General features: G+C 41.3%; 1 protein-coding gene across 4 annotated transcripts; it reads right to left on the bottom strand.

Annotated features, from left to right (window-relative positions):
• Positions 1–5120: 5120 nt before the first annotated feature.
• Positions 5121–21404, bottom strand: LOC133019473 (voltage-gated potassium channel subunit beta-3-like). Of its 4 annotated transcripts, XM_061085971.1 has the most exons (16): positions 21248–21404; positions 21191–21213; positions 21091–21143; positions 9695–9738; positions 9566–9603; positions 9192–9271; positions 8897–8941; positions 8355–8399; positions 8191–8234; positions 6860–6946; positions 6620–6705; positions 6065–6185; positions 5868–5962; positions 5629–5749; positions 5374–5462; positions 5121–5210 (listed from the first exon to the last, which is right to left on the bottom strand). In XM_061085971.1, the coding sequence occupies exons 1-16, from the start codon at positions 21402–21404 to the stop codon at positions 5121–5123; spliced, it is 1218 nt and encodes a 405-aa protein (XP_060941954.1). The 4 variants fall into 4 exon arrangements, with proteins under 4 accessions (XP_060941954.1, XP_060941953.1, XP_060941955.1 ...); XM_061085970.1 differs by having other exon boundaries at positions 21091–21404; XM_061085972.1 differs by lacking the exons at positions 21091–21143; positions 21191–21213; positions 21248–21404 and adding an exon at positions 12772–12801 and having other exon boundaries at positions 9695–9743.
• Between the last annotated feature and the right edge of the window lie 269 nt (positions 21405–21673).

Here is a 21673-nt window from a genome sequence, read left to right as displayed (position 1 = left end):
TCGGACTCATCTTTTGTTCATTTGTGCACTTGGAAATGATAATAATCATTGTTGTTGACATCAATTTGAGTGGACAAGGTAAACAATAATCATTTGGCAGAAGATCAGGGCATGGATACAATTATAAAAGCAGGCATGAGAAGCATTTAATCAGCCGTGGGGAGAATGTATTCCCTCTGCAGGCAGAGGAGGCTAAAAGGCCACAGCGTGTTGAAATGATGTGAAGGACTTCTGTTGCAAAGCAGCCTGTAGGGATTTGATTGTGATGCAACAGATGTGCAGACAGCAGGGATGAATTAGGGAGGAACATTTGTGTCTGGGGCGGTATCTGGTCGTTTGCTTGTCCAACTGATACAATATCTACATCGAGTGACTGTTTGATACAGGCAACAAATGAATAGTATGTGTTGTGACATGATAAGCTGTAAAATCTGTACAAGTTAAAATGGAGCAATAATATAATACTTACGATTCACTAATACAACTAGAAGAATAATGCTAATGTTGTTAAATCGTGTGGAAAGACCAGAACCAAGAATATGTTAGTCTGTCTCCTTATTTCTGTCTCGTGGCTCCCACTGAAGATTCAAGAGATACATTTTTTTATAAGGCTCAATAATTATCGGAGTTTTAGTTCTTATCAAAATGTTATTCAAACAAAGAAAAAAATACATTTTGGGGGGAATTGCTCTGGATGAATACACATTTGATGCTATAGTACTTCATGTAGAAGGATGGTGTATTGCCTTATGGAAAGTAAAGTACAGTGTTTTTTTTCATTATAATGAAGATGCAATGAAATGGCTCATTGGTGTGTTTCTGGAACCAATGGAGCTTGATGGTGCAGACAAATAGGCGACATCAGGATTTGACTACACAGGCAATACTTACGATCATAACAGGATCAATGCAGGGTTTTGTCTTTTTCGTGGATTTTTTTGCTGATAAGATAAATATTCCACCAGCTCCATCCCACAGTAAAAGATATATTAACTTCAGAACTGTGAATTTCTTTTACCAACTATCTCAACTGTGTCCTGTGACCTTGGGTAAACAGCAGCAGCTACAGGCTGCTACTGTCCTGACCATGAACACAATCTCAGATCAAATCCAAAAGCAACAACGAGACAAGATTTGAAATGCACTTTATTAGATGTGGGGGCTTGTACGTCTCGAATGTGCTTATTAACCTTCCACAGCCACTCGTTTCTATTTTTCTCCACCTCGTCCAAACTGTTCCTTTGCAGGAAGGATGAGTCATGTGTTGAAACCTGTTCATTTTTTTCTTCCGACAGTGTTGCCGGTGAGACATCCAACGTTTCTCTGCACACGTGAGAATGTTTATCGAGAGGGTGGCTGTCTGCAACACACACATATGTCTCATCTCTCACTCTGATGACATTATGGAGTCCATTAGCGGAGAGATTAACAGTGTTGGCGTCGCAGATGTTCTCTGCTTTGTGGTTGAGTGTGTGTGTGGCGGGTCCCAGCGGAGTTCTGCTATTTTAGCAGCACAGACAGCGAGGTGCACTGCAGCTGTGATGCTGCTCCTGGACCGTCCATTTGAGGGACCCTGGGGTCCACTGGCAGAGAGCTGCCACACGTGGGATGTGAGGAGGACAGGGGTCCATTTAGTTTCAGTTCTTTCTGTCTGTCTGTCTTTCACAGAAGAAAGTGAAAAAAGGGCTTGTTTATTTGCTAGTTAGAAATGTCTTGATCATCTACTCTGACTGAATTGATCTAGTAAATCAAAGACAAAAGCTATTACTTACCAAACCTGAAAATAGATCCTACTGTTATCCAACTAAAATTGAGACCTTGGTAATCCTTTACGAAATTATGCAGTTTGCACTTAAAGCATAGGTGATATAATCAAGCTTGTGATGGGGCAAAGCTAGCTAGAGGCTTAAGACATCTGCAAAATGAATATATCTCTTTTAGGTAGGCGCACAAAAAGAGTCATGGTAATGTTTCCACGCTCGGTACATGTTGCTTCCTTTTTCTAGGTTCCCAAAATAATCTCTTCCTCTTTTACTGTACGACACAATGAGGCACTCTGGGGTTAAAGGTAGATTTTGTGTTTAAAGTGTTGTATGTGTTATCCACTGGTCTCAAGGTTTATTAGTTTAACTTATGGTTTCTAGCAAGTTTTCAAAACATGTTTGCTAAGCAGTGTCTGGTTTTCATACCCTGTTTAACCAAAGTAAAAAAAAAAAAAAATTGTTGTTTCACTTTGTACTTCCATTAAATCCACGATCAAAAATCTGTGGACCAGAGGGATTCGAGTTTTGTACGCACACATTATTTAAGTGCGTTAGTTATCAATTTTGTCTGCGTTTGTTAAGATAGTTAGCAGAATTATGCAAAATCTATACAGCCAATTTAAATGGCATCTTTTGAGGGGTGGGCATGAACGAGGAAGCAACAACTTACATTTGGTGCAGTTCTGGATCAGAGGGCGGATCCAGGAATTTTGATTTCATAGAAAAAAACATCTGTCGTGTTTAGGGGGACTGATATTTATGAGTGTCTGAAATTTGGTTGAGATCCAAATACAAATCTGCATCTATTGAATTTCAATGTGCTTTCAGAAGGGGACTGTTGGGTCTTGGCAGAGATACCCTGTTCAGCAAAATGCAAAGAATGATGGAAACTGAGAAACCTCCATGGAGCACATGTTATATGCGAATGTTATGATCATAATCCCACAGTTCACATATTGGGCAGAAGCCACTATTTTGCTCTTTACACAGTATGTAACTCATGAAATATCCCTGTACATATTCTCAAACAAACAGTTTTATTCCAAATGTTAACATAGAAGATAAGCTAATGTGGATGTTCAACATAACAGGTAGGATTAGCCTGTTTCAACGAATAGGACCGGGTTATGAATAGTAAATACAAAACTCTTCTCTGACTTTCTGCGAACAGGCGAGCACATTTTGAGCCTCTGTGAATAATCTTTTAGTCCTTCAGTCACAATGTTAAACGTTTGCATTTGTTTTCTTTTTTATGAGACAGGTTCAAAGACAAAAAAAAGAAAAATACCTTTAAAACACGTGATGTGCTTTGTCCCTTCCGGGTTAGATATGCTGTAGGTTTGGGGAACAGACAGGATACATTCAGTATGAGGTGTCTCTTCTCTCTTTTGGTTTCTCTTTGTTTGCAAGACAGTAAAATATAAGTTATGCAGGCAAAGTTACATTTTTTTTCAAGGTTTGATTGAAGTATCTATGTACACTGGAAGCTACACTCAGTCAAGTTGTACATAGTCAAACAGAGTCCCACACACACAAACCCACACACATACATACACACAGGGAGCAACGTTTCAGCTACTCCTTCAGGAGTTCCTTTCTTCATAAATGTAACCACCTCTTATCTCACTGTAAAACAAATATTTACACCACAATGTAACCCTGTGCCAGCGAAAAACCACCTCATGTGTCAAAAACGCACCCCCCCCCCCCCCGGAGATTAGTGCCGTCTTCACATGAGGAACAAAATCCCCCTTGCGTTACAAAGTAGTTGACTCAATACAAAACTAAAGGGAACAGACACGGGGGGTGCACAGTAGAAAATGAGTTGTGCATGTGTGCAAGAATCAAGGGAACAAATAAAACAGAGAGAGAGAGAGAGAGCTCCCAGAGAAATGAGCAGAGAAGCTGTATTTTTAGGCCTCCACCAAAAAAAATAAATAATCACATTTGCTAAATCTTACCCCAAGTGACCTGCGGCAAGAGTTATGGTATTTGACAAACGCAAGACGTATCATTCATGTCCCTTCGCTTGAAAAGGAGCAGTTCACCACAGTGTGTCCAGATCGTTGCATCAGATGCTCTGTGACCTTTCAACAGAGTCCCAACTGTCTCTACCCTCGGGTTTAGCAACAATGATGCTCTTCACAGGGATGGCGTCGACGACAGTGATGTCAACGTCTTTTTTTCCTCTTCTTCTTCTTTTTTTTTGATACAGTTTAGGGACAATACAAAGATTATATGTCGGATGGACACGCGCGGCTGTGTCTGCGCACTGCACAGTCTTTGAAAAAGCAAAAGTGCCCACACCTGGATCAGACTGCCAGACCATTTTCGAGTAAAAAAAATGATGGCTTATGAGGGCACTGCAAATCTACATAAGCCGTAAAAGCCATGCCACATTTACGCCCTGTTTCGGGCTGTTCTCTCTTAAAGGGACATGCGTACAGTTTACAAACAAGAGGAGGCAAAAAGACTGCAGAGAAAGCAGCAGGGTTGGGAAAGTCGCTTTCAAAGAATCTCACCCACTACTTCTTGATTGACACTTTCAAACCTACACGATGCTAATGTGATCCAATTATTTTGGTTTGGATCGAGCCAAACATCAATCCTTATTTGAGTATGTGTCAAAGGTGTTAATGGCTGTCTCGGCGCATTTTTTAAAGCATGTGATCTGATTGTTATACCACAGTGGATTCATTTTTATTTTTTGAACAGTCAGATCACTCCATAGACTCAAGACAAGTAATCCTTTTTTTCCCAACCCTGTAAAGCAGTGAGCGTGGCAGACCAGTCACATGCACACTATGGGAAATGTTAGGCTAGACACACGAGTACTAACCTTTGGCTCTCTGGCTGCTGGGTAACAAACATCATACAGAATAACAGGCGGCTGCGAGGGGAGGAGACTCAGAACTCCGATGAAAGCACCTTTCACGCAGTAGAGTTTCGTTTTAGCACAGAGGTGTTTTTTTCCCCCCCACAATAGAACCTTAGATTAACACAAGTCAAATCAGTCGAGTATCTGTCATCTCTTGGTTTCAGTGGATCACAGAGAAGCGGCGCTCCGACCATTTTCAGCCTCCCCCCTCTGGAGAAACAATTATTCTTTGAACAATCGGCAGTGAGCAAATATATGACCTGTTGTATTTTTTTCCCCACAATTGAAAGACTTTTTTTTCTTTTTTCATACATGATAACAATGTACTGCGCAAAATGGATATGCGCACATACTGGAAGCATAATGTTGCCGAGGACATGCAAGTCGTTGAGTATAGAGCAGAGCGAAAAGTGATGTTTCCCGGTGTCATTGTCGTCTTTGTCTCCTCGAAACATCGTCCGTCACTCAGATTTGCATCTTCAGGCACGCGACTCTTTCTTGGAGTGTGGCTTGTTTCCCAGCAGGGCATCGATCTCGGTAATGGTTTGTGGGGTCATTTGGGTTAAAATCTGCAAAGAGGAGGAGGGAAGGAAAGCGATCTTTTTAGAAAATGGTCATTTGCCACTTCATTGTGCACATCACAAATATCATATCCGTTGGTTTGCACATCTGTGGCGTGTGTCGGGCGAAATGATGAACGTGGGAGGCAAAATAATTGAATAGAAGTTTTACCCGGAGGGCACCCAGGTTCTCAAGTAGCTGTTCTGTGTTGGAAACTCCCAGAAGTACAGAGCTGACTCCCTCACTACGCAGACACCAGGCTGTAAATACAACGTTCTGTGTTAAAACTGGGAGACATCAGTGAAAACCAAAGAAAATGTACTGAACTCAAGGAATATAAGGTTTATTGCAGAAGTCAGGTCACATGACACTGTTTGAAATTAAGTCTTTATAGTCTCTATACGCTGTACAGATTGTAAAGCTTACCTATGGCTAACTGGGCAGCAGTGCAGCCCAGTCTGTCGGCCAGTAGATGGAGCTCCTTGATTTTTGCGAGCTGTCTGCGGCCCTCCTCACTGTTCACTCGCTCCTTCAGCCACTGGTATCCCTTCACCAGGAGAGAAGCATTCATAAGGCAGCTACTCACACAATGATTTCCCACGCCACAGTACCTCGTTGATCAGGGAGAGAAACCCCAGGAGGACGACCGCTCAAATCAAACTGACCTTCATTGCCGCTCTGGAGCACTCTGGCACGCCGTCGCTGTACTTCCCTGTGATTAATCCACAAGCAAGTGGAGACCAGGTCATAGCCCCCACTCCTGAAAGACAGGGATGAGTGAGGACATTTGAATGAAACAAAACAAACCTTCAGTTTAAGAAAATAAAGGTAAATTGAGCTGTGAGACGGGTGGATGTCTGACCGATCTTGTGGTAGAGCTCTGGGAGCTGCACCTCGACCTTATCCCTCTGGAAGTAGTGGTACTCAGCCTGCTCACACACAGGTGGTATCAGGTTGAACTGGCGTGCCACTGAGTACGCCTCCTGGTGCCCAAACAGACACAGACAAAATGCCATGGTTACCAATCAGCATATGTTGCAAACACTGACAGAATTAAAGGTCCAAGTGTGTCGAATTTAGTGACCTCTAATAGTGAAGGTGCACAACATGAAAGAGAACCTGTGGGAGACTTCAGTTGTCATAAAAACTCAAAAGATGTTTAGTTTATCCAGTTTGGACTAGTTTAAAAAACATGGAGGCCTCCGTAGAGAGGACTGCTCCCTGTGTTAATATAAAGTGTTTAAATATAAAGGGCCCATTCTCGGGTAAAGAAAAAAACATACAACAAGTTAGATGAAACACTAGTGAAAACATCACTAGGATTATTTTGTCTTCAATTTCTGCCAAATATCCCTTTCACCTAAATCTTACACAGTGGAACCTTTACACTTGTGAAGAATGGGACATGAGGACTCACCATGATTTCCATGGCACTCCAGCGTGAGGTTCCCCAGTACATGGCCATACCCTGGTTTATTACAAAGGTCATGGCCCGTACAATCTCTGCAGATCACACATATAACATCATATTAAAGTTAAACAATTCTGATCACTTGAAAGCAATGGATTACAGATGTTTCACACATAGACCGTATATTCCTAGATCTATGCAAATCAGCAAACAGGAATAATAATTTCATTAACATCTGTAACTGACCTTCCATCGGACTGTTGACATCATTTCTGTTGGCAAAAACAATGTCCACATAATCGAGCTGGAGTCTTGATAAGGATCCTCTTAAACCTGTCACAAACAATGGTCAGTTGTTAAGGGAGATCAATACTAAAAACACAAGAGGCCCTCTCTTAAACAAATGTCCTTGCTACATCCAGACCAAAGCATTTGTCATTTTCCCATCCAACGCCTACGTTATTTAAATAGCAAATGCACTTAGACCCCTCTGAGCACCCATGGGCACGTTGGTCTTTAAATTAAGTGTGATCAGGCACATTGTTGGCACGTAGCAGGAGGGAGTAGGAAACATGTTTACAACACAGATTCCCAATAAATCCTTGGCAATTGTCCAGTGAGTAAATTAGTGGAGGGGAAAATGATAAATTATTCAAAAGGACGTTACTGTTTTTTTAATTTCTACACTGTATTTTCCAAGTCTAACTTTTTAGGATCAGTATCTGCCAACTTTTCAAACTCGGGTTTGTCTGTAATTTGATTTCAAGTTTTAGAAATGTTAGAAGCATGTGTGCGAAATCCAAATATGAGCCATGTCTCTGCATGCTCTGCAAAGAACTTAAGAGCTGCACATTATTTGAGTATTATGTAATTGCCTAAATTGAAAAGTCTCGTAACAATGACAATCAAATAGCCCATTCAACTCTTTGGTAAATGGTCCTGCGGCCACACTGCTTACAAAAATAATTAAGATGACGACTGTATACAAAGACAACAAACAGCCTGTAAGCTTTATTTACTAATGTTTTTTAAGGTCGTGGGCTTAGGGGCTCGGAGGCTTGACCTGTACGTTCCCTATTCTGTACCCATATGTAGCCCCCATATAAAGCATAACATTAATTTGATTATTAGGTATCTTGAAGTATTAAATGTGACATGAATTGGTTTTAACTGAGTGAAACAAAAAATGCTTATCCTCAGATTTTTTTATCAAAATGAAGGTCTCTGTAGGGATTGAACGAATGCACTCTGGGAAACATTTCCTCTACAATAATGGCACAATTCTATTCAATCAATGAATGTAAACTCGGTAATACTTCAAATTGAGCACTTTTCTATATTTGATTTGTATAAAATGACTTTAGTATAAAAACTGAGCTTTTCTAGTCCTAAGCCCCAGACTTTGTTATGATCTTTTAAAGTAAATTATTTTCAGGAAACATTAAGAAGAATGTTTGTGTGAATGGCTGAATCGTAATAAACTGTATTGTGAAGTGCCTGAGTGTTCATCAAGACAAGAAAAGCTCTATATACAGACCACAAACAGACCATAACATATAAAAAATAAATATTATTACCTTCAATAATGTGCTTTCTGGAGAGTCCTCTCTCTGTCTCAGCTCTGTGGAGTGTGGAAAATACACATTAAAGATATTCTGCTGAATGATAAAAGCAAACAATGATTTTGAAGGAGAAACAAACAGTCTAACACATAGAAATAGTCCCTTAGTGCTTCACTTACTGGCCTCCCCAATAGATCTTTGTTGTGATGACAAAACTTGAACGCCTGGCAAGTACAAAAGAGAGTTAGGAGCACAGTTTTAGAATGACGAAAGAATTTTAGTATTAAAGACTTTTTATTCTTCCCCTTATTTCCTAAGTTCTTAAGTATGTTGTGTTTTTAAAATCCACAAATCAATCTGCGATAGTTAATTGTAGAGAAAAATGTTGTCGAAAGGCCTAATTTCAAGTTTGACTATCGATATTTTTTCCCTACAGTAAAAATATCCCAAGCATTTCCCACGCAAATGTAATGGTTAGACAAGTCAGAGACCTGGTATTGTGAACTGGGAAGTTTATTTTCAAATGTTCACATTTTTATCCTTTTATAGTCTTTCTGAGACTAACGCTCCTTGTTTGTGTAAAAAATATAGCTTTCCCTTGAGATAATTTAACAGTGCGACCGTCCCAGTGGTAAAAACATGTGGAAAGGCAGTGCATTTCAGGAAAGCAAGGAATTATTCAGATTTCAAAAGTCTTTTGGAGAAAAACAAGTTAAATCACCTCCATCCTTTCTTCTTGATGATGTTCCCCAGAGTGATTTCCGCTCTGTGGAGAAACACATCATTGATCGTGACGGGTTGACACAAACTTCACATCGCTGCACAACGATATAAAAAAATCTGCCAACATGTGATATGTTAGAAAACTGAAGACTCTCAGTTGTTTATCTGCTTCATGAGAGAAGTTGCAGTCAGAGGATGTGAAGGACACATAAAAGTACTGTGGCAAAAAAACATCGGTGTGTGAGAAAAGCAGAAGATTTAATTGGCGCGCAGAGGAGAAAGTGAAGCCTGACCTTCCAGAGGCGTAGACCTCCGCCGTGTCAAACAGGTTCACTCCGTTCTCATAAGCTATGTTCATCAGGTTCTCGGCCATCTGAGGGAACACAAACATTGAGACTGTGAGACGGAGGGGACAGATAAATTCCAATTACCCAGAGGTCGTCCATGAAGGGCACGACGCAGGGAGGATAATACATTAGAGAAACAGACAATAGTTCAACAAGCTGCTGTGGTTTGAAGGTCTGTCGGACTTTCTCTGTTCTATAATTGGAAAACAATCAGAGATTTGCGTTCCCGGCGCCCGTCGTTTTCCACAAAAGCAATACGAGCAAGTGTGTTTGGAATCGACGTCTCACGCAAACACAGAGAGAGAGAAAACAGCTCTCACCTCATCAGAGATCTGTGATCCGAATGTCACCCAGGTGCCTGAGCAAGAGGAGAGGAGAGACAGAGACGTTTGTTTTGTTTGAGGGGTTGGAACAGAGGTGAGTATTCTCCTGCCTTCAAACCAACTCACCTAACCCGAGGCAGGAAACGCGTAGACCTGACTTCCCCAGATTCCTGTGGAGGGGGGAAAAAAAAAGCACAGAAATAAATAGTGGAAAAAGAGACGATGGTGTGTGGGCATTAATAAGGTTTTTCGCACCCATCAGTCACAGGTGAGCTCATTGCTGTGCAACTGAATGACATGGTTACACTATCACCACTTTAACTAAGTAGTGACAGAATTTGAGATACTTTTACTTGATTATATTTTCTAAATTTTATTGATTATTTCTATTTCTCTTCTAGATTTATATGACTGCTCTGGTTACTCATTTTGTTTGGGTTATATTTTATTTTCAGTCCCCCTGATTTAGACATATATAAACATTTGGTAAATGGGTAATAACATGTTATAGCAACGACATGTACTTATTACTGTACATTATTTGTAAGCAGTTACAATTTATACAATGAAGACTTGCAATAAATAACTTGTTATTTAATGTTTTAGATTATTACAGCTCTGTTATAGTTATGTTATCAAATAATTATTTAAAACAAAGATTAATGAAACAAATAAATGTTTCAAATACATCAGTGTGAGTAAAACTACCTAAAATGAAGAATTCCGCTTTGAGAAAACTTCCTTTATTGCATATTTTGACTTTTTGAATATCCCACACATTAACATGGAGCTTGGGTTGTTGACCATTACTGCAGCCAGCCACCAGAGGGCCATCAATATTATTTGGCTTTACCTTTGGGGAGCTGGCCAATCTTTATTTAAAGTATATAATGAAATGTCAAATCTGCTTTCAAACGCATTATATTGTTTCAGAAAAGATTGTATTTGAGTTTGTTATATTTGATCACAAATCATGATGATACATTTTTACTAACTAAACAGGAAGTAGTTTAATTAGCTCTACCTCATCCAGCCACATTAAAATGTTGCATATACATGTTAATGCAGCAGTCAAATATTGTGTATATTGATATAAAACTGTTGCATTGAGATTTAATTTAATTTTGATTGATAATGAGCAAATTGTGCTGATAATACTATTATACTTTACTTAACATTGATGTTCCACAGTATTCATAATTATACTTTTACCCGTTCTTTTTTTCTTGAAATGCTTGACCAAGAATATTCAAGACTCAAACAACATATATTTAATCATTGAATGGACCACCAACGCAAAAAGACAAAAAATGTAATGTATTATAATGAAATGTAAGAAAATGTAGTGTGACACAAGATAATAGCTCGATTTCACAAAGCGTTCCTGGACGTGACTTCTTCCTTCACTGCCGTTGCTGAGTTTAAGTCTTTCTCGCCCGTGGTTAAATGACTTCCTGCCTCTAATTATTTCTGAACAATTGACCTTTTATTCTTCGTATGTTAACAGTTCAGTGTATTACACTGGGCCAGTGAGACAGCTGGAGGGGAGAGAGCTCATCTCACATAGAGGCCAGACAAAAGCTTCTTTAATGGGGACAGTTAATGTCCCAAAATGTCCCATAAGCTTAAGAGGAGTCCATTACCCCACATGCCACATCAGATTATCCAGACTGCTGAATGTTGAAGGGTGAGCAGGGAGAAGGAGAGAGCTGCATTTCTGACCGCAGGAGCATCTCCAGCTGAAAATGATGTGGGCTTCATGCTCGCTCTCCTCCTGATGTGTGCTCTCCCCCATTCTAATTAGCCTGGGAGCCAGCTGGAGAGGCAGCAGAACTGCAGTGCAACTCGCTGCTCGCCGTCTTTTCATCTCCAGCACCTCTCTCCCTCTCTGCCTGCCTGCCTGTCTGCCTGCCTGCCTGCCTGCCTGCTTGCCTGTCTGCATGCCTGTCTGCTTGCCCGCCTGCCTGCATCTGCCACAAATAGCCAAATGCAAAAAGACAGACTGTCAGAGCATTTACACTCAGTCGAACGAGCCCTGCTTTTATTTTCCCTGGTCTATTTTTAAAGCCTGACCTTAAGCTATTTTTAGTTCCCTGCATATGTAAGCGTTTGTGTCCCTCTTTGTGTGTGTGAGCGGTGCGGGGGGGGTGTCAGTGTTCATGTGTGAACCGCATATTGTTTTCGTCGATACTTTCAACTCAGTCAAAATAGCGCACAGGTGGAAGGTCTGGGATTCTTTATAAGGGAGAAAAACACGCGAGCAGAGTTTGATGTCACTGAGTCTTTGCTGTTGTTCACCATATTTCAACCAATGACGGCTCTGCACGTTCTCACACACTGACAGTCACTTTGAATACTGCTAGGAAATTAAAACGAGGCACATGGGAGAAAACACACTTCAGAGATTATTTTTTACAAAGCGTCTTCTCTTTTACTGCCGTTTGTTTGTGACATTCGTCAAATTATACCATTTTGCCTCAAATTCACTTGGGGAACATTAAAGGAATTTGTTTGTCCACGAACATTTGAGAAGGTTGGACCAGGATGCAGGTCTACAGCAACAATCTTTAGAGCATATATTGTTTTGTCTCGAAGTGAAGCCCCAAACTGGAATCTTATTTAAAAAAATACAGGTTGTGTTGTATATATTGAGCATTCTGGGTGTTTATCTAAGGTTGTTTTTATCATATCACCAAATCTCATGAAGTTTAAGGGAATTTGAAGAAAACTGATGCTTTGAGAAATGTGTATAGAGTCTGTATTATTCAGCCTGACAGTGGCGTGTCTGGGATTTTTCTAAATCACGGGTCATAAAGGGAAAGGGAATTGGCGTAGAGGGACCACACGTGTGTTCAACGTCCATGCACAATTGCTAATTAAGTTGAGTGCACATTTGAGTCATTCCTTGTTTTCTGTTATCTCTATAGCTTTGAGCAAAACAACATATCATTGACTATTTTAAAAAGATTCCGTGCTTAGAAAATAAAAATCCTTGAATTGTCATATTTATTGTAGGTATTGTTAGAGAGTGACTAGTTTATCTGAAGAAAAAAAGACTCTTGGGAGTCCTTGGGCACTTTCATGGCCAATCACATTTCACTGGGGGCAAGTGGCCCCTGGTCCTGCCCCTGTATCTGCCCCTGTGGCCTCAGGCTATCTTGTGCTTGTAATGCATGAGAAATAATTGCACTAATAATACCAAGTTTCAACTGTGCCATCTTAGAAACAGCTTCTTTCAATGTTTCCCTTTTTGAATTCGTATAGCGGGATGAAAAACACAAAGGTTATGTGTGGCAAATACTAAAACATGAGTCAGCATTAGGGGAATATCATACATCCAGTCGCATCCAGCACTCTTAAACAAATTCAGGCCACTTCTGTTTCAGTGCATTTGTATTCAGTCTGCTTTTTAATATGGAAAACAAGTGCGTGAGACATGTTCTACAAGCACATCCTGACAGGAGAGGACACGAGGAACCAGTGTACGTCTGAGGGTGAATTCCACAGAAAATACCTTTTTCTTTAATTTGTGGGCAGTGGAGGATGTCCTTATTTGTGTGTGTGTGTGTGTGTGTGTGTGCATGTGCGTGTGCGTGTGCGTGTGTGTGTGTGCGTGGCAACCGGTCGCTCCCTCCCTGCTCTCCCTCAACTCCGCCGCTCACTGCAGTGCTGCAGTCTACTAAATTACTATCAGTGAGTGTGAGGAGACACATGCTCTCTCTCTCTCTCCTCTCACTATCTCCCTCGTGACAGTCTTTCCCACTTCCTCTCTAGCACAGTCACACCATCACACACACATGCATGCACAGACGCTCGGCCTATATACTTCGCCTGACATGGATTCGACATACGTTATGTGAGAACGGATGAGATCTATACTGCGTGACGGTCAGTAGGGCGGCTCTCCACGCTTTCACGTGGATATTCACGCTTGACGAGAACTACACTGGAGCACAGGCACAGATCTACGCACGCTCACGCATGAATGCGCCCATGAGCAGGGCCCACAGAAACACAGATGCTTCGCTGTTGCCGTCATCAATGGGCCTTGCCATGCTTTTCTTATCTACTGACCATAAATCATGAAGTCCAAACAAGGTGATTACGGCGCCCGTAGCGTTCCGTGCATTATTAATGGTGGAGAGAGAGAGAGGAGGCACACAGGTGCTCCGTCATGGCGGAGTCAGCATTTTTAACCTGTGCTGACTTTTACAGTAAGTTTTCACCTGAAACAGGACGAAGCGACTATACAGATGGTAAGGTGCATATGATGGGAGGTTTTTTTTCTGCAGTTGTCATAAAATGCCACACACATGCTGAGCAGGCTTCTCTCCGGAGGGAAGCAAACCTAGTTATTAATAACACTCACGTCAGTCGTTGTTTACGTGTTTGTGTGTGTTGTGTTGTGTGTGTGTGTGTGCTTATACATGCATTTTCAGAGCACAATCTGTGGGGACATAGTGGCCTGTCTGCTCTCTTTAATTATTGCTGTTTACTCTGTTTCTGGGTTTTAATGGGTCAGTTCATCCGAATTACAAAGCGTATTTATACATGCAGCCTTTCGGGGCTAAACACCTCAACACAGGTGAAAACATTATTTATTCGTGGTGCTCAGTGCAGTGACAGCTTTTGGCATCAGAGGCCCCACAGACTTATTCTCTGTCTACTTTTAATTACCTCTATTGTATTTTTCTCTTTAACAAACACCATCGTCTCTTTTTCTATTGTCAGCGTCGTTGTTATTCTTGATCATACAGAGATTAGCAGCAGGGACTTCTCAGTAGAAAGACGTTTTCTCCAGTGTATCCAGGACACTGTTTCTGAACAAAAAGACCCCAACTCCACTTCACGATGAGAAAGATAATGAGAACAGTTTTTTTTTTTTCATCTGAGCCGACTCTTTAGCTCTGAGGGACAATAACCCAGCGTAATTCAGTCAGCGCTCTAATTCTTTCTTCGGCTATTATTAATGTTACATGATGTTTTTAATTCAGTTATATTGTAACAGTTAGGAAAGTAGGGCTGCCTTCATTATGAAATACCCAGGCTGTGAGTGGAGCCCTCGCTCAGGCACACAGACACTAACTCAGCTCCTCTCCTCATATCGCCAGTCACTGACATTTGTATTAACTGAGTTGGAAGTAGTGGAGTGTTGGAGCTAAGAGATTCACACCAGCTGATGTTAAACGTGTAAACAGAGGAGACATGTATGTTTTCCAGTTCAAATCTTGAGACTGGACATGAGGTTATGTGTGTAAGACACCTGATTATGTTTGTGAAGGGGAGTTCAAGGTGATGTGAAGCTGAAACAACTATATACTATGAATTTTAAATCATCTCAACATGATCCCTGGGTCTCTGGCTCTGCTGCCTCGTATACAGGTTTCTCTTGTTTTCTTGAATTCGATAACATGTCATCCAAGCTGCTTTACCAAAATGTAGTCCCAGATTTCATTGAAATGGTTAGAATACCATTAAAGTCTGTACAGATTATAATTTGGCTTTTTGACTTTTAAAAACCGTTCGAAATTTGTTAGAAGCTTCCCAAAAACTGAAATAGATGAATGTTGTGAAAAATACTATTTGTTTTCAATCTTTTCAGTGGGATTATTTTTAATTGCAAACACACAGTCCAAATATAAATACCAAACTTTTCATTAAAACAAGCCAACTTTAGATTTTTTTTATGTAGTCCTTCATCAGCAATGTTTTATTTTATCCCTCACACCATGGATGTAGTTCTGCTGAAACAATGCTCTGCCATTTTTCTTTAAAACAAAATCAATTTGAAATGTATATTGATATCTTTAAGTTATTCACATGAATAATTATGATCCAGTAATCACTAATGCCCACAAGTTCATGTTATTTAAAAATATCAATTTAAATTGGAATCGTCAAAGTTGTCGTCGTAGCCTTTTGACATTTAAGGTGTACTGATTGTATCACATCATGCAAGACAAGAATTCCACCTTAAGAGAAACTTTGAGTGGCACAGTGAAATTCTACTTAACTGATGTTAACTGGTAATCTGAAGATGAGAAGGCAGAGGAGCATCCCTCTATCCATCATTCATGATTCTGACAGTTTATCTAATTGTGATGCATTTGCAAAGAAACGTTAGAAAAGCAGCTTATTAAACTTTGGCAGCGTGTGCTGCATCCATTCTGCTGGAGGTGGAAGCTTGTTTAGCATGTATTCACAGTATCGTCTATTAGATTAGCCTGAACTCTGCCTTCACTGCAATTCTTCCTCAGAATGGATTCTTTCCAATGTGGTTTCCTTTGCTCGACACAAGTAAATAAATAATTCAATGTACAAGCTACTTGTGTTCACTCCCCTGTATTGTGTACACAACCTGTACTTCAGCTTAAAGCTGCTGCATAATGGTCTCAACATGAAGAAACTGTTCATAAAGTCTAACATTTGATAGTTCTTGTTCACGTATACTTTAGAAAATCTAAACTTGCCACCTAGGTAGCAAAGGTAACAACCTGGGAAACGAGCCACAAGGAGCATGAGCTCATATCCGGTACTTTAACAAATAGCATTATACCCATTGAAATTGATTTCCTCATCGACCTTATACAAATGTGTAACAACTAAAGCTGCTTACTAACATGCATTGAACCCCAGACATTCTCCATTTGCTCCAGACAATCTCCAGAGTTTTTTCTTTCAAGCCCTCTTTTAAAATCTGTGGATAATGAGTGAGCCCATATGAGGATAAACAAAAACTCATGGATTGTGCTGCAGATATTTTGAGTATTATGCCTCCTTCCCTCTTGCTCTACCCAGACACCACCCCTCACCTCAATGTTCCGGTGATTTTCCTTTTGTTGTGAATGCGTCTGACTGGGACAATCTTCTTCATATGTGTGGATCCAGTCACCCGGAGATTTTCATGTATGAAAACAGCTCAAGACATGTAAAGAGCTTAGATTGAGATAATCAACTTTTAACCTAAATACCTTTTGAGTCTTTCCCAGGTCCTGTGGAGCTTTTTTTTCAGACCGTGCCTCAGCTCTTACATAATGACATGCAATGATGAGTTTATCTAAACCAGAACACACTGTCAGACTTTGACTAGACGGCCCACTCCGAACAACAAGATTTGGATTCTCTACCCGTCCACAGGCTGATATTGACAGATGCAAGCCGTGTCAAACTGCACTGACCCTGCAGTCACGTCACATCTCCAACAGACAGAGTTATCTGCTTCATGTGCACAAGTTGAAAAAATGTTTTTCTGTGGGGTTAATGTGGCGTGGATGTGTAGCTGCAGCTGCATGAATAATAATTGACTACACTGTTGCTCATGTTTCATTATTTATAACTATACATTCAGCAGCCTAGTAGGTGGTAGATGAAATAAGCAGCCCGATTTTTTGCAGTTTAGCAGCCAAAACAGATCATAGTGTGGATATATTTTAGTTACGAGCCACTGAGATAACGTCTGACCTTTTTAAACTTGTTGCAAGACCTCAGCGGGATGATCAATTATCAGGTCAGTGATCTGGAAACTCAACAAAAGTCCAGGGAGAGAAAAGTTTAATGACAATATCTTGTTGCAGCACATTGTCTCATTCCCTTCTCTGCTACCCAAACCATTTGTTTCCGATGATTACTAACCATGACAACAATGTGAGGCCAAATTACTTAATTATCCTTTAATTATTATCCTATAATGACTCTGCTATGAGAAACGCATATTGTATCCCTCTCTTCTAGCAATTTATTTTTCCACAGCTTTTTGTGAGTTTTATTTATGAGGCAACTGTAAAACGGCATTACTTAAAGTAAATAGTCTTCGATCAAATCTATAAACTGAAGCTGTTAAGTGTGTGTGTGTGCGTGTGCGTCTGTGTGTGTGTGTGTGTGTGTGTGTGTGTGTGTGTGTGTGTGTGTGTGTGTGTGTGTGTGTGTGTGTGTGTGTGTGTGTGTGTGTGTGTGTGTGTGTGTGTGTGTGTGTGTGTGTGTGTGTGTGAGGGTTAGTGTATGTGTGTGTGTGCCTTCTGTGTGTATAAAGGCTAACTTTGACTGTGAGAGTAAAAAGACTGAGGCCGGATCGGTGCCTCCCAGCACTAAATGACCACAATATTTCTGTAAACCCTGACAGGATTGTTCATCAGACACCAATGATTCCATCATTACTTCGGCAGCTGCTGAGTTCAGCCTTTCAAAACTCACTGTTCAAGTGCACTCTGTTAGAGAACAGAAGCTCTCTGCGTCACTGAATGTCAGGACTCTTCAACTCCTCATACAAATGCAAATACACTCAGGTCCTCCAGTTAGACTGAACATTCTGTAATGTTACTGTTGCAGTATTTAGTTTGGACATTTGTTATCTGTTTATAATTTCATTCTACTTCAATAAATAAATAAAGCAAGAGTGTGAAAATGCATTTCAAAGTTTAGCAAAATAATTTTAACCAGAGGTCCAATATCATCCTACTTTTTCATGAGCTTTCGACCACATCAGTCAGGATTATTTTGTCCAAGATAGTAGCAGTGCCCAAATCTTTGGAACTGAATTCAGTGTGTTTTACCCATGGACGTTTGGACGTTTGAAATGTATGTTCACATGTCATTTTAATGTGGTTTCATTACTTATTTGATACTATAAAATGCTGTGACACGTCCTAATTGACAGCTGCTACTGATTTGTGATTGGTGGAGCGCATGTGTCAGGGGGACGTCAATACCTCAGCTCCATCACTATTGCGAAGACACTGGTGTTCGTATCTGGAATATTTTAACTTTCTGAATAATGTGAGGAAGCTGAGACATGTCCATCTTCATATACAGTCTGTGATTTAACACAAGAGCTGGGGTTTTGCTATTTAAAGGGACTTCTGGGGCAGGATTAGACAATACCTAATGGTCGAAATAAATTAAGACATTCAATTAAGATTGGTATCAATCTCACATCTGTTCGGTCCATATGAAGCGAGCACCAGCACCTTTAGATAAGCTTAGTATAAAGTATAAAGTTTAAAAAGAAAAAAGAGGAAATGGCTAGCCAGCATCTCTAAAGCTCATTTAGCATGTAGCAATTAACAGGTTAAATCATCTTTGTTTAATCTTAACAAAAATTGAAGGGTTTGGTCTTTGTGCTAAGCTAAGCTAAGCAGCTACTTGCTCTGTTTTCATATTTACTGTACAGTCATGGCATTGATCTTCTCATCTAACTGTTGGGAAACAAACAATTAAGATGATTTACTAAAAGTTCTGGACACTTAATTTGCCCATGTATGAGCTGGGGCACCCCGAGATGACAGACCCAGGAACGGCAGAACCGTGTCATCATCCTTGAAGTGCTCCTGGTCTGTCCTGCTGTCCTGGAGGTTATTACACAGCCTCAGAACAGTCATTAACGAAATTGGACTCTATTTCCTGCTGTATCTTTTATGTACCAATGCCTTTCTTTCCTCCGTGCATATTCCCTCTCTCAATCATGCATAAAACTAAAAGCCTGCCACCGTGACCATTAACAAACAAAGATCCATGAGAAATGTCCGACAGTGGCAGATAAATCTATTTTGGAGAACAACCTGACCTGCTTACCAGGTTGCTGTTGGTGTAAGGAGAGCGCCTTGTTACCATAGAAACGGCCAATTTGCTGACTGACAGAACTTTGCTGGAGTGACTTCTCCACCAACCACTCCACAGGTCCCCCGGCAAAATAAGGGCCGCCGTCGATTTCAATGCATTTAAAGGAAAATTTGTCAGAAATGAAGAGGGTTTGATTAAAGAAAAGATACATGGAGATCAATAGATTTAGGGCGGGGGATGACAGCAGGGGCTCATGGGAGTGATAACTAGCAGCAGGGGCCATTGTCTGTGACCTGCCACTGAGTGATGCTGAGGTTAATGAGATAGCGGTGGTATTAGAAAACATGCAGTCAAACAGGGAAAACACAGAGGTTTTTCCCCTGGGGAATGGGAAACAGACGAGATCAAGGTTACGTGCATTCAGTCACTTTCTGATCTGTCGTGGAATTCGTTTCTCCTCAATCAGCGTCGTGACAGGAAATCTCCAACATTCATCGACTGCACAGACTTACACAGCATGTGGATGGGTTTCATGCACAGTCCTGTTTCTCCAGTCTGCTTGGGTGTAAAATGGAGAACGTGTGACCGCTGTGCTGCCACCAACAGATTTCCGTGGCCGGATGGTGGGGCTTTGAGCGGACGCTGCTGCAGAAGAGACTGATAAGCGACAGCCGTGCTGGCTGATTAGGAAATGAGACAGACAAAAACTATGCCTAGGGTGTTGCCACTGGCAACTGGTCCTGGCCATATGCTATAAAGACTTATTGTGCTGCTGCACTCCCCATTAGGGACACTTTTGCACAGACAGCAGAGCGACTAGAATCATCCAACCCAATCGGAGGTATGTACGCACTTCTCCAGGGAGAAAAGAAACAGCAGAGGAGATATCTGGGTTTCATCTTGGGCCTCGTTCCCTTTTTAAACATCCTATTAAATGAAAACTAAATTGACTGACGAGAATGGCAGCAATTCAATCAACCTGATTAATAGGAAAACAGGTCATTAAAACTCTCCCACTTGTTATTGAGTTTTACAGTTGAAATAAAGGAAACAGATGGTATGGGGTTACGACCTTATAGATTATGGATGGTATAATGTTAAATGCAAGCTGTGTGTATTTTATGTGCATATTTATAAAGGTATAAATTATTTTCCACGGCTCTATGGACAGCCGTCCTTGTCAAGCCGAGGCTCTGATCCATCAAGGTGAAACTGAATCTGAGTCTGTGCCAAAAGAAAACTAAAATAAAATGCCTCTCTTGCTGTTTATCTGGTCTGTTTTCTCTTTCCTACATCATGACTCAGACCCGGTGTGTTCAGCAATGTTTTTTTTTTTGTTCAAACAATTCTCCACTGCAACACCATTTTATGAAAATTAAATGCTTTTAAAACCTCCAAGAAAAGCTTGGTGTCCTGGGGTGATTTTAAGAAGAGCTGCTATTGAAGGCCAGCTTTTTATGAATCTGTGATGAGGAGCAAAGGGCTAGGGCAAAAATCTGCATTGAACACATAAGCCTATGGCAAATGCTCCTATATGCATACTGTCTGTTATAGCGTGATAACACTATGGCCGTTTGCTGTGGATTATCTAAGCATTTTTACATCCGTCCGAGAGAGCGCTTTTAAGAGCAAATGTCGTATCTTTTTATAATGTCACTAAAATCACTGCTCGCTGAGGTGCTCTTATCTTGGCTAATGGATATGGAGGCTGTCAGCATGGTATATTATAGAGTGTATGTTGGTAATAATTCAAGCTAACCTTAAATTCACCTCACATCTCAACAAAGACACCGACATAAAGGCTTCAACGTTGAGAACAGGCCTGATCAAGTCACTGCTGGAGGATTTGCCACTGGTGCCCGTCGTGATAATCTGGTACCTGAGGTCTAAAACGCCTCAATGATCAGAGTCAACCCTCCGCCACCTGATGCTCCAGCACCCCACCTCCTCGCCAGGCCCATACTCACCTATACTTCATGCTGGTGTGGCGCCCGATGGCCTCCTTCATGTGGGCATGGCCCTGCGGCGTATGACGGGACCCGGACCCATCCCTGGTCTTGACCGAGCCCTGGGAGGAGTAGTTACCATTGCTCCCTTGTCCACCACCTCCACCTCCTCCACCACCACCTCCTCCGCCGCCACCACCGCCTCCTCCTCCACCGCCACCGCCCCCTTGTCCACCACTGCTTCCCCCGGGAGGTGGAGCGGTGCGAAGGCCACAAAGTCGGTCCTCACTGCGACTCTTGAGGTTGTGCTCGGTGCAAGCGAAGGACACCTGCATCCTGACCCTGCTTTCCTGTGTCTCTTATTTTGAAAGTTGGGGTGGGGTGCTGGGAGGGGTGGGGGGCCTTTGTCAGGAAAGTCACACTTACAGTAATGTCTGCAAATTGCTGGTGCTGGTTCACACTGTTTCACCGTCGTGGCTGAGCAACGATGCTCATACAGGAGAGGGCTCAGGCAGACAGGGCAGGTCAGAGATTTTGGCTGCAGAGCTGGAGGGTGCAGGCAGGAGTTCAGCCTCTAACATGACACACACGGAGTTACCGTCTG

This window comes from Limanda limanda, chromosome 14, assembly GCF_963576545.1.
Source record: "Limanda limanda chromosome 14, fLimLim1.1, whole genome shotgun sequence".
Lineage (NCBI taxonomy): Eukaryota > Metazoa > Chordata > Actinopteri > Pleuronectiformes > Pleuronectidae > Limanda > Limanda limanda.
Note: the sequence above shows the minus strand (reverse complement) of the source record. Positions and strands in the feature narration are given on the sequence as shown.

Coding starts and splice junctions, on each gene's coding strand:
- LOC133019473 (XM_061085970.1), bottom strand. CDS start 21,404: ATGCAGGTGTCCTTCGCTTGCACCGAGCACAACCTCAAGAGTCGCAGT. Junction 9,604..9,694: donor CGTTTCCTGCCTCGGGTTAG/GTGAGTTGGTTT, acceptor CCTCTTGCTCAG/GCACCTGGGTGACATTCGGA. Junction 6,186..6,619: donor GGAGTGCCATGGAAATCATG/GTGAGTCCTCAT, acceptor TTTGGGCACCAG/GAGGCGTACTCAGTGGCACG.